The 12,300-nt window shown below is 44.0% G+C and overlaps 1 protein-coding gene across 6 annotated transcripts in view; it reads right to left on the bottom strand.

Moving 5' to 3' along the window:
• Positions 1-12,300, bottom strand: part of MID1 (midline 1) — a 398,682-nt gene that overhangs the window by 25,992 nt on the left and 360,390 nt on the right. For all 6 annotated transcript variants that reach the window (XM_082447129.1, XM_082447125.1, XM_082447128.1 and 3 more), the window contains exons 8-9: positions 4,367-4,528; positions 873-1,080 (exon numbers count right to left, since the gene is read on the bottom strand). In XM_082447129.1, coding sequence (XP_082303255.1) covers positions 873-1,080; positions 4,367-4,528 — 370 coding nt within the window. The remainder of the gene's footprint in view (positions 1-872; positions 1,081-4,366; positions 4,529-12,300) is intronic.

The following is a 12,300-nucleotide window of genomic DNA, read 5'->3' on the forward strand; positions in this document are numbered from 1 at the left end:
GCTCCTTGAGAAGGACATGGCCTGGGTAGCCCATATGTCCAAAGAGGATGAAGAAACCCATAGAACAGACCTAGATCCAACCTACAGCTTAAAGCAAGGCCCAGTTAAGATTAGCCTTGAGCAGCTAACCCACAGATGTGGGTGTCGGTGAGCAATAGTAAATTATTGTTGGTTGAAGCCACTGAATTTTGGGGTGTTTGTTATGCAGCATTACTGTAGCAACAGCTGACTGATCAAGATTTTCTGCATATTATTATTCAAGATGGACCCTGCTATGTGTTGATGGTCTGACAAAGTCCAGAATAAGATGTGCCTTTTTATAACTGTAGGACAACATCCATCAACAGATGAATGGATAAAGAAGATGTGGTGTGTGTGTGTATACATATATATATATATATATATATATATATATATATATATATACACACACACACATATATATATGTGTACACACACACACACACACACACACACACAATGGAATACTACTCAGCCATAAAAAAGAATGAAATAATGCCACTTGCAGAAACATGGATGGACCTAGAGATGATCATACTAAGTGAAGCAAGTCAAACAAAGACAAATATCATATGATATCACTTATGTACGGAATCTAAAATATGATAGAAAAGAATTTATTGACAAAACAGAAACAGACTCACAGACATAGAAAACAAACTTTCGGTTACCAAAGGGGAAAGGGGAGAGGGATAAATTAAGAGTTTGGGATTAGCAGGCACAAACTACTATGTGTAAAAGAGATGGGGGACAAGGTCCTGCTGTGTGGCGCAGGGAGCTATGTTCAATACCTTGTAATAATCCGTGGTGGAGGAGAATGTGAAAGAATATATTTAGATAAAATTGCCTACCATGTGCTTCCGCTTATGACCACTTCCCAGTAATGCCGGCCACTGTCAATGAACACGTTTCCAGCTACGCCATAGCTGCCCTGGCTGGTGAAGCGTTCAGGCGTGTGGCTCTTTTTGGATGATGACTCGTCACGTTCTACTGTCAAGTTATCGTGGGACACCTTTAGCTTGCGATGTGCAGATTTGGGGTCCAGTTTAAATGGTTGGCCTGGAAACGGTTACAAAACAGAAAGCAGAAGATGAAAAGAACTGTTGATTTTAACATGAGCGAGAACGTATTTTCAGAATCAGCTTTAAAAAGTACAGGAAAATAGTAAGAACAAGCATGTCCCTGCCATCATGAGCTCGCAGTCAGTCAGTTCTAAGATGCGGACGCAGGGGTGCTACGCTCACAATTCGACCACGGCATGGGCGAGGATCAACCAGAACATGTGGTATAAGCTATCCTGGGGGCATCCCAGCTGTACCCCAGCGGCACAGGTACATACTGGCTGAACAGCATCCGGGAAGGGAGGAGAAAATGAAGGCTTCGTTTTCAACCATTCCCATGTTCAATCAGCTTAAAATGGGTTCATGCTCAACAGACTACAGACCAGAAACCAAACAAATCAAGACTGCAGGTTTTCATGTATAGAATATTCTAAAGGCTTATATTATTTTGAGATTGTTCCAAATTAAGCATTACTCTCATGAGCTTCGAATGACTATAAAGTTGTCTATTTTTCAGCCCACAAGATCAGGCAAGCAATGTGATGGTGACAGACACCTGGGTTTTGCCTCGTGAGTTCATCTGTCTGTATAAGAAGGTCCTCTCTCTCTCACATTTGTGTTTTGAAAATCGAACCATTATAAAATCTTGGGAGAATCGCACCTGAACATCTTGTTGTTAACTGTTACTTCTTTGAGAATTCACCACTGGTGTGGAGGCCACCCTGTCACTCAACACGACGTCGGTACAAGGCACTTAAAGGCAGGAAGTGAGTTACAACGTGATGCAAACACCATGATGTTCAAACTCCACAGCCACTGGTGCAGCTGGGAGGCTGCTTCCGTGCAGTGCACGGGTCTCAGACAATCACAGGAAAAAGTCTGGTAAATCTGACTGTGGCAATACACGATGGCTGAGAAACTGAGGCAGCGAGCCTGGAGCAGTGTGTGTGACATCACATGCAGGTAGGCCAAAGGATTTCTAGTCGCTGCTTGGATACAGACATGACACCAGCACTTCTAAAATCCTTTCTTTTAGGTCGGGGACCAGCATACTTTTTCTGCAAGAGGCCAGATAGGAAGTATTTTCAGCTATGTCGGCCCTGTGGTTTCTTCTGGGGCTATTTAACACTACTGTCCTTGCGTGGAGACAGCCAGAGACATAGGTAAACAGATGGGCGTGGCTCTGTGCCAGTAAAAGTCTATTTACAAAAACAGGCAGCTGAATCTGGCCCACGGGCTGTAGTTTGCTGACCCATTTTAGATTTCTGTTCATATCAAAGAAAAGCTTAAAGGGGAGCTGAGAAAATCCTCAAGTGCTCAGCAGGCAGTGGGTATTCTCAAAGGCTGTAAGACCGGCTGGATTCCATGTGTAGTTTAAATTTTGGCTTGGCTTGTTTAAAAAAAAAAAAAATTGTCCTCAGGAATGATCACACCAGCAACTATTAGGGATAAAGTATGAAGTAAGACAAGAAGAGTCTGAAGATAGTTTGGCTTAAAAGGTGTGATAAACCATAATGGAAAAGGACATGAAAAAGAATGTGTATATAACTGAATCACTTTGCTGTACAGCAGAAATTAACACAACATTGTAAATCAACTATACTTCAATAAAATTGGAAAAAAAGAAAAAAAAAAGGTGGAAGATAGGACGTGCGTAAAAATAACTGGACCCTAATGGGCGGATTAGGAAGGCACTCCCTAAAGGCGCACACCCATCATTGAAAATGAAGGCCGTGTTCTGCTTGCCCTTCTTCCAGGCAGGAAGATCAGAACGTTACAGCCATTGAAAAGACTGGCCTTATAACGGTGAGCTACATCGTGTTGGCTTCAGCTCCCAGCCTCACCCGCACATGCACGGAGCAGGGTCATGCCACCTGATGTCAGGCCCAACCCCCTGCCTTCTCGGAACAAATTCCACTTGCGCCTCGGATGTGTTTCTCAAGGAAACTATGACCTACTCTGTCTAGGTTCAAGGCTTTTGCTTCGATGAGGACAAATTAGCGCAGGGAACAAATTAATCATTGACTTGGCTAAAGAATTCAATGCACTGTAGGACTTGTACACCTAAGAGTTTGGCAAACTATAGCCCGCAGGCCAGATTCAGCCCACTGCACGTGTCTGTCAGTAAAGTTTAGATGAAGCGTGGCCATGCCGTGCTTTTTGCACGACAGAGTTGAATACCTGTGACCAAGACCATCTGACCTGCACAGCCCCAAACAGTTACTATTTGGCACATTACAGAAAAAGTTTACCAACCTCTTGTACGTAACTTAATAACATCTGGTCAGTGATTGCCTGTCTAGATGTAGAAGATGACATTACCTGTCTATATGAAATGAATACATTATCTTTGGTAAAACCGGTGAAGCACAAACAAGATGTCTCTTAGATCTACTCTATAGAATTAACCTCAGTGTATGTATATATTCATTTGTTTTCTTAGTTACTCTCTGAGGACGTTTTTCTTCTTTACCAGCAGGCACATGGAGAGGAGAAATTAGCTTATGTTTAAGAGTATGTATCTTAAACACACATACCTGGAATAAAGTTACTTGACTACTGAAATCAAGGATTTGGGTTAAATGAGGGTTCCTCTTAAAAAGTAGTTCCTGTTGACTGGCTGGCAACCCTAGAACGTGCTGTGATATTGACACACTCCAAGTGACTGTCTCTTGGGAGGTCTTATGCAAAGGAGTACCATATTATACAGCATAATATTTCTAGATCAAAAAGATGTAAAGAAAGATGAGCACAAAATAAAACCCAGGTGGGCAGAGAGGGGGAGATGACAGTGTTACAGGACGCACGTACCGCCTGGCTCGCCCTGTGTCGTAGGGGCCATCCTGAGGACTGGGGGGCGTTTCCCGTCATCCCTGGCCTCTAACCACTAGACACCAGTGACATCCATCCCAGCTGTGACAACCAAAAATGACCCCAGACGTGGCTCAGTGTTCCTCGGGGGACCAGAATCACCTCTGACTGAGAACCCCAGACCTGGACAGCTATCTGGGGTAAGAGAATTCCTGAAGAAAGACTTAGTAATTTGCTATTCTGCTATGGAAAAGAATACTATCTGCCAGTTCCAGCGCCCCGACTCTGTGTCTGTCAGGCTTGGAACCGAGAGGAATCTGATGCAAAACCCACGATTGCACACTGGCTCTTTGCTTGCTTTCTGAGGCTGTCAGCGACACCCGAGACAGAGAAGAGGAAAAGAAGCGGCGCTAGAGGCAGCTGAAAGGAGAGCAGATGAGAGACGACAGCTCTGCTGAGCTGGCGGCACGTACTGTTCGTCTTCAACTTCCCAGGCTCACTGCTGCGGCTGCCCGCCTGGTTGATGGCCTTGACAATGAAGATGTACTTGGTGCCGCTCTGCAGACCGTGGACGGTGTAGTGGTTCTGCTTGATGTTGGGCACGATCATCCAGCTATCGGCCGAGTTACACAGACCTGCAAAGCCAAGCAGACGTGATGGGTTCTTTGGTGCCAGCATGGGGTAGATCTGCATAATGTTAAGGTCGCAGGATTTTCGGTTATTTGAACCAGAAGTGGAGAGCTTTGTCCCTTCTCAGGGAGACCACCAATCAACTCGAGTGCCCAGTGTCCTGCCTATAACTAGGATGGCAACCTGTATTTATTATTATATATTCGGGCTGTGTGCTCTAAGTGGAAAGACCAACTAAGATGATTATATTGCAAACCCTGTTCAGTGTGGCTAGGAGCAGCGAGGATGGTTCTGTCCAGGATCTTAAGCACCGTCTACGGGCATGATGTGTTACTAGGTGCCGTGGGATGAAAAGCAAGCAAGTAACCACGGATCCCTCCCCCAGTTCTCATTATGATGAGCATTCAGTTTTTGATCTCATCAATTTTGAGACTCACAGAAGGTGAGGAGAGACCCGGGTCACGTATGAGAAATTGACTTCACTAACGTAGATGTAGTAGGTTGCATTTTTTGCCTCTCATCCCTCACCCTGCCCTGGATCCATGTCTAGGTGACTTTGCAGTTGCTCCTTCTAAAGACATGGGGTCTATTCTCTTATCTCGTAGCTTTGGATTTGGCCATGTGACCTGCTTTGGCCACTAGAATGAGGCTGAAATGATAACGTGCCAGTGGCAAGAGGAGGCATTACAAGGCCTTGAGGGTTTGCTGCCCCCTCGTGCCACTGCCATAGGGACGGCCATAGGGAGAACGTTCCCGATAGTCTCCTCCTCTCACCGACTGCCCAGCCGATTCGGGAGTGAGACCAGCAGAGGCTGGCCAGCACCAGCGCAACTTCTGACAGGGGACCTACGAGAATGCTCACTGGGGTTGTGTGTGACCCAGTACTATCCTGGTCGTACTTCAGTGATTCAGGACATGTGTCCCTAAGAGAACCCTGGAGTGGCAGCACCTGAGGGCAGCTCAGGGCCCAGGGCAGCTCTGAGAAAAGCATCCACAGGAATTGGGACCAGCTGCACCCCTAGCATGGCTGGTTCCAGAGACGAGCAGGGCTGCCCCTCTGGCGGCATGCTGCAGGATGTGGTTTGAGAAGCAGCCTGCAGATTTAGGAGGCTTTGGAAGAACATGTAGGAGAGAGGAAGCCGTCTTGTTTTTCAGCTGGCTGATGCTGAAAACATTTCTTTGGTCCTGGGCCCGACTCTCCTCTCCGCCCATCATCAATCTCCACGCTAATCGAACCTTTTCCCAGCCCCCTGGTGACTGGGCTGTCATGGCGTTTCCTGACTCTGGTGAATTTCCTTCATCGATTCTCGGTAGAGGGCTGGGCCCCTCCACTTCCTGAGGGGCGCTCAACTTGCCTCCCCTCCTTCCCTTTCAGGGGATTTGCAAGTCAAAGGTTAGTTCTTTTGATCTTGAGGCAACTTACACCTTAACCATACGCCCAAGAAGCAGTCCCTTCATCTTTCTTTGGTCTTACCTCTTTGAGACTCTAATAAAACATTGCTGTAGAAGGAAACTCACAAACGCATATCCCTACTAACCCACAAATACCTGCATAGCATTTCAAGATGTTCACAGCCCCGTGACAGCTGACTCTGAATCCTACTAAATACCGTCTCCGACTTTTTAGTTCAACATTGTTCATGGTAGTCTCACAGTTGAGACGAACGTGAAAATATTTTGTTACTTGTGAAAATTCACCTCCTACGATTTGTATCTTGGGTGCACAGTATTTGCAGGTGCACTTCAGTGAGTCTTAAAATAAGCAAACATGTATATAGTCATATACGTGAAAAATCCTGTGAATTTTCTCTCACCTCTTTTCACTTCCACCTGTAAACATTTAAACCAGGAGGACTGCAAGACTTGACAGAGCCACCATAAAGCAAGGAAATGATGTGAGGCTCACAGAAGGGGTTGAGTGTGGTGTGCTTGTTTTTGGAGACATAATAGAGCAACTAAGGCACCATCCCCCCACCCCCAATTTCCCCCTGTTTCTCCAACCAGTTCTCACTTGTATTAGACCCAGGTGAACATCCACAAATAGCTTAGTAACATGGGACTCTCCCAATTACATATCTCTTTTGATACTTTCTCACCTTCCCTTTTCCTTGAACACAGCAGTGACAAACTCAACGCGTCCAGATAGTGCCACAACCAAATAGTAGATTTTGATCCACCCAAAATTGGATCTCAGCTCTGGGCCCCAAGAAGCCTGTAACTCACTTTATTATTATTTTTTGAATTTTATTTATTTATTTTTATACTGCAGGTTCTTATTAGTTATCTATTTCATACGTATTAGTGTATCCATGTCAATCCCAATCTCCTGATTCATCCCACCACCACCCCCACCCTCCTGCGCTTTCCCCCCTTGGTGTCCATACGTTTGTTCTCTACATCTGTGTCTCTATTTCTGCCCTGCAAACGGGTTGACCTGTACCATTTTTCTAGATGCCACATGTAAGCGTTAATATGATATTTTTCTCTTTCTGACTTACTTCACTCTGTATGACAGTCTCTAGGTCCATCCATGTCTCTGTAAATGACTCAATTTCGTTTCTTTTTATGGCTGAGTAATATTCCATTGTATATATGTACCACCTCTTCTTTATCCATTCGTCTGTCGATGGGCATTTAGGTTGCTTCCATGTCCTGGCTTTTGTAAATAGTGCTGCAGTGAACACTGGGGTGCATGTGTCTTTTTGAATTATGGTTTTCTCAGGGTATATGCCCAGTAGTGGAATTGCTGGGTCATATGGTAATTCTATTTTTAGTTTTCTAAGGAACCTCCATACTGTTCTTCAAAGTGGCTGTATCAATTTACATTCCCACCAACAGTGCAAGAGGGTTCCCTTCTCTCCACACCCTCTCCAGCATTTGTTGTTTGTAGATTTTCTGATGATGCCCATTCTAACTGGTGTGAGGTGTGATACCTCATTGTAGTTTTGATTTGCACTTCTTTAATAATTAGTGATGTTGAGCTGCTTTTCATGTGCCTCCTGGCCATCTGTATGTTCTTTGGAGAATAAGGTCCGTTTAGGTCTTCTGCCCATTTTTGGATTGGGTTGTTTGTTTTTTTTGACACTGAGCTGCATGAGCTGTTTATATACTTTGGAGATTAATCCTTTGTCCGTTGATTCGTTTGCAAATATTGTCTCCCATTCTGAGGGTTGTCTTTTTGTCTTGTTTATAGTTTCCTTTGCTGTGCAAAAGCTTTTAAGTTTCAGTAGGTCCCATTTGTTTATTTTTGGTTTTATTTCCATTACTCTAGGAGGTGGGTCAAAAAAGATCTTGCTGTGATTTATGTCAGAGTGTTCTGCCTATGCTTTCCTCTAAGAGTTTTATTGTGTCTGGTCTTATATTTAGGTCTTGAATCATTTTTGAGTTTACTTATGGTGTTAGGGAGTGTTTTAATTTCATTCTTATACATGTAGCTGTCTAGTTTTCCCAGCACCACTTATTGAAGAGACTGTCTTTTCTCCATTGTATATTCTTGCCTCCTTTATCAAAGATAAGGTGACCATATGTGTGTAGGTTTATCTCTGGGCTTTCTATCCTGTTGCATTGATCTATATTTCTGTTTTTGTGCCAGTATCATACTGTCTTGATTACTATAGCTCTGTAATATAGTCTGAAGTCAGGGAGCCTGATTGTTCAAGCTCCGTTTTTTCCCCTCAAAATTGTTTTGGCTATTTGGGGTCTTTGGTGTCTCCACACAAATTTTAAGATTTTTTTGTTCTAGTTCTGTTAAAAAAAAAATGCCATTGGTAATAGGGATTTCACTGAATCTGTAGATTGCTTTGGGAAGTACAGTCATTTTCACAATATTGATTCTTCCAATCCAAGAGCAGATGGTATCTCTCTCCATCTGTTTGTGTCATCTTTGATTTCTTTCATCAGTGTTTTCTGAGTACAGGTCTTTTACCTCCTTTGGTAGGTTTCTTCCTAGGTATTTAATTTTTTTTTTTTTTTTTTGGTATTTATTTTTGTTGCAGTGGTGAATGGGATTGTTTCCTTAATTTCTTTCTGATCTTTTGTTGTTGGTGTATAGGAATGCCAGAGATTTCTGTGCATTAATTTTGTATCCTGCAACCATACAAAAGTCATTCATTAGTTCTAGTAGTTTTCTGGTGGCATCTTTAGGATTGTCTATGTATAGTAACATGTCACCTGCAAACAGTGACAGTTTTACTTCTTCTTTTCTGATTTGGATTCCTTTTATTTCTTTTTTCCCTCTGATTGCTATGGCTAAAACTTCCAAAACTATGTTGAATAATAGTGGTGAGAGTGGACAGACTTGTCTTGTTCTCTTTGATTTCTTCAGTGATCTCTTGGTTATTTAGTAATGTAGTGTTTAGCCTCCATGTGTTTGTGGTTTTTATGTTTTTTTGCCTGTAATTTATTTCTAATCTCATAGTGTTGTGGTTGGAAAAGATGCTTGATATGATTTCAATTTTCTTAAATTTACTGAGGCTTGATTTGTGACCCAAGATGTGATCTGTCCTGGAGAATGTTCCATGTGCACTTGAGAATAATGTGTATTCTGCTACTTTGGGTGAAATGTTCTAAAAATATCAATTAAATCTATCTGGTCTATTGTGTCATTTAGAGCTTGTGTTTCCTTGTTAATTTTCTGTCTCCATGATCTGTCCATTGGTGTAAATGAGGTGTTAAAGCCCCCCACTATTATTGTGTTACTGTCGATTTCCTCTTTTACAGCTGTTAGCATTTGCCTTCTGTATTGAGGTGCTCCTATGTTGGGTGCATATATATTTATAATTGTTATATCTTCTTCTTGGATTGATCCCTTGATCATTATGTAGTGTCCTTCTTTGTCTCTTGTAACATTCTTTATTTTAAAGTCTATTTTATGTGATATGAGAATTGCTGCTCCAGCTTTTTTTTGATTTCCATTTGCATGGAATATCTTTTTCCATCCCCTCACTTTCTGTATGTGTTCCTAGGTCTGAAGTGGGTCTCTTGTAGGCAGCATATATAAATGTGGGTCTTGTTTTTGTATCCATTCAGTGAGCCTCTGTGTTTTGGCTGGAGCATTTAATCCATTCACATTTAAGGTAATTACCAACATGTATGTTCCTATTACCATTTTCTTAATTGTTTTTGTGTTTGTTTTTGTAGGTCCTTTTCTTCTCTTGTGTTTCCCACTTAGAGAAGTTCCTTTAGCATTTGTTGTAGAGCTGGTTTGGTGGAGCTGAATTCTCTTAGCTTTTGCTTGTCTGTAAAGCTTTTGATTTCTCCATTGAATCTGAATGAGATCCTTGCCAGGTAGAGTAATCTTGGTTCTAAGTTCTTCCCTTTCATCACTTAAAACATGGTGTGCCACTCCTTTCTGGCTTGTAGAGTTTCTGCTGAGAAATCAGCTGTTAACCTTATGGGAGTTCCCTTGTACGTTGTTTGTTTGTCGTTTTTTCCCTTGTTGCTTTAAATAATTTTTGTCTTTAATTTTTGTCAGTTTGATTACTGTGTGTCTTGGCGTGTTTCTCCTTGGGTTTATCCTGCCTGGGACTCTCTGTGCTTCCTGGACTTGGGTGGCTATTTCCTTTCCCATGTTAGGGAAGTTTTTTGACTATAATCTCTTCAAGTATTTTCTCTGGTCCTTTCTCTCTCTCTTCTCCTTCTGGAGCCCTTATAATGCGAATGTTGTTGCGTTTAATGTTGTCCCAGAGGTCTCTTAGGCAGTCTTCATTTCTTTTCATTCCTTTTTCTTTATTCTGTTTTGTGGCAGTGATTTCCACCATTCTGTCCAGGTCACTTATCTGTTCTTCTGCCTCAGTTATTCTGCTATTGATTCCTTCTAGTATAGTTTTCATTTCAGTTATTGTTCATCTCTGTTCTTTAATTCTTCTAGGTCTTTGTTAAATATTTCTTGCATCGTCACGATCTTTGCCTCTGTTCTTTTTCTGGAAGGTTGCCTATCTCCACTTCATTTAGTTGTTTTTCTGGGGTTTTAGCTTGTTCCTTCATCTGGTACATAACCGTCTGCCTTTTCATTTTGTCTGTCTTTCTGTGAATGTGGTTTGCCTTCCACAGGCTGCAGGATTGTAGTTCTTCTTGCTTCTGCTGTCTGCCCTCTGGTGGATGAGGCTATCTAAGAGGCTTGTGCAAGCTTCCTGATGGGAGGGACTGGTGGTGGGTAGAGCTGGGTGTTGCTGCAGTGGGCAGAGAGCAGTAAAACTTTAATCCACTTGTCTGCTGATGCGTGGGGCTGAGTTCACTCCCTGTTCATTGTTTGGCCTGAGGCGACCCAGCACTGGAGGCCACAGGCTCTTTGGTGGGGCTAATGGTGGACTCCAGGAGGGCTCATGCCAAGGAGTACTTCCCAGAACTTCTGCTGCCAGGGTCCCTGTCCCTGCAGTGAGCCACAGCCACCCCCTGCCTCTGCAGGAGACCCTCCAACACCAGCAGGTAGGTCTGCTTCAGTCTCCTATGGGGTCACTGCTCCCTCCTCCTGGGTCTGGAATGTGCACACTACCCTGTGTGTGCCCTCCAAGAGTGGAGTCTCTGTTTCCCCCAGTCCTGTAGAAGTCCTGCAATCAAATCCCGCTAGCCTTCAAAGTCTGATTCTCTGGGGATTCCTCCTCCCACTGCCAGACCTCCAGGTTGGGAAGCCTGACGTGGGGCTCAGAACCTTCACTCCAGTGGGTGGACTTCTGTGGTATAAGTGTTCGCCAGTCTGTGAGCCACCCACCCAGTGGTTATGGGATTTGATTTTATTGTGATTGCGCCCCTCCTACCGTCTCATTGTGGCTTCTCCTTTGTCTTTGGATGTGGGGTATATTTTCTGGTGAGTTCCAGTGTCTTCCCGTTGATGACTGTCCAGCAGTTAGTTGTGATTCAGGTGCTCTCGCAAGAGGGAGTGAGAGCATGTCCTTCTACTCTGCCATCTTCTCACCAAATCCAAATGTTTTTAAAACAAGCTTGGTGTGTGTGTATGGATGGAGTGGGTGGGATATATGTGTTGTCAAGCAAGTCTTAACCCCAGACTTAATTTCTTTCCAATTTCTGTTTTCCCCCTTGCTTTAGCCAATATTCATTTTCCATCCCTTGATGATCCCTCAGAATTATTTCACAACTTCCCAGTTACTTTCAAACTCAACGCACATGGCACCTGTTCCCCTTTCCCCAGCACAGGCTTGACCTGTGCTTTGGGGAGCTCCAGTGGGCCAGACGGTTTTCCACTCTTAGGCTCTTTGTCCCACTCTAAGCACTCGAAATCGAGACAAGTGGCCTTGCCTGACTCTCGGACATCTTCTCCCACTTCTAAGCTATAGATTCTCCACTCGCTGCAGTGACCTTCTTCTTTGACTCAGGGTTTCTCTGCTACCTCATGCCAACTTTGGGGTCCCCTGTGGCGTTGACTTTCTCTGTGCAGTATGGTGTGCTCACGCCCGTGCCGAATCCTCTCATCTACAGCCTCATTAAAGTTGGTCTGAGCGTGGTTTTTCTTACCCTCCTTGTCACTGCCCTCCCCCAAGTGAAGCCTCTTCTTAATTGCCTGGCTGGCCAGTGGTTAAGACTCTGTGCTTCTACTGCAGGGGGGGCGCAGGTTCGATCCCTGGTCGGGGAACTTTTACTCCCAGCGGCACCTCCCTGGGCAGATCCTGAGCAAACCCAGGTCCTGTCAGCATGGACACAGCCCCAGGTTCTCCTGAAGCCCAAATCCCAGCGAGTACTATGGGGACTGAACTCTTGTTGCACAGAAGCTACCCCTCCTAGTCCCAAAGCAGAAGCCCTGGCAGTGCTTGTAACTCACTGT

This window comes from Balaenoptera physalus, assembly GCF_965194825.1.
Source record: "Balaenoptera physalus genome assembly, chromosome: X".
Lineage (NCBI taxonomy): Eukaryota > Metazoa > Chordata > Mammalia > Artiodactyla > Balaenopteridae > Balaenoptera > Balaenoptera physalus.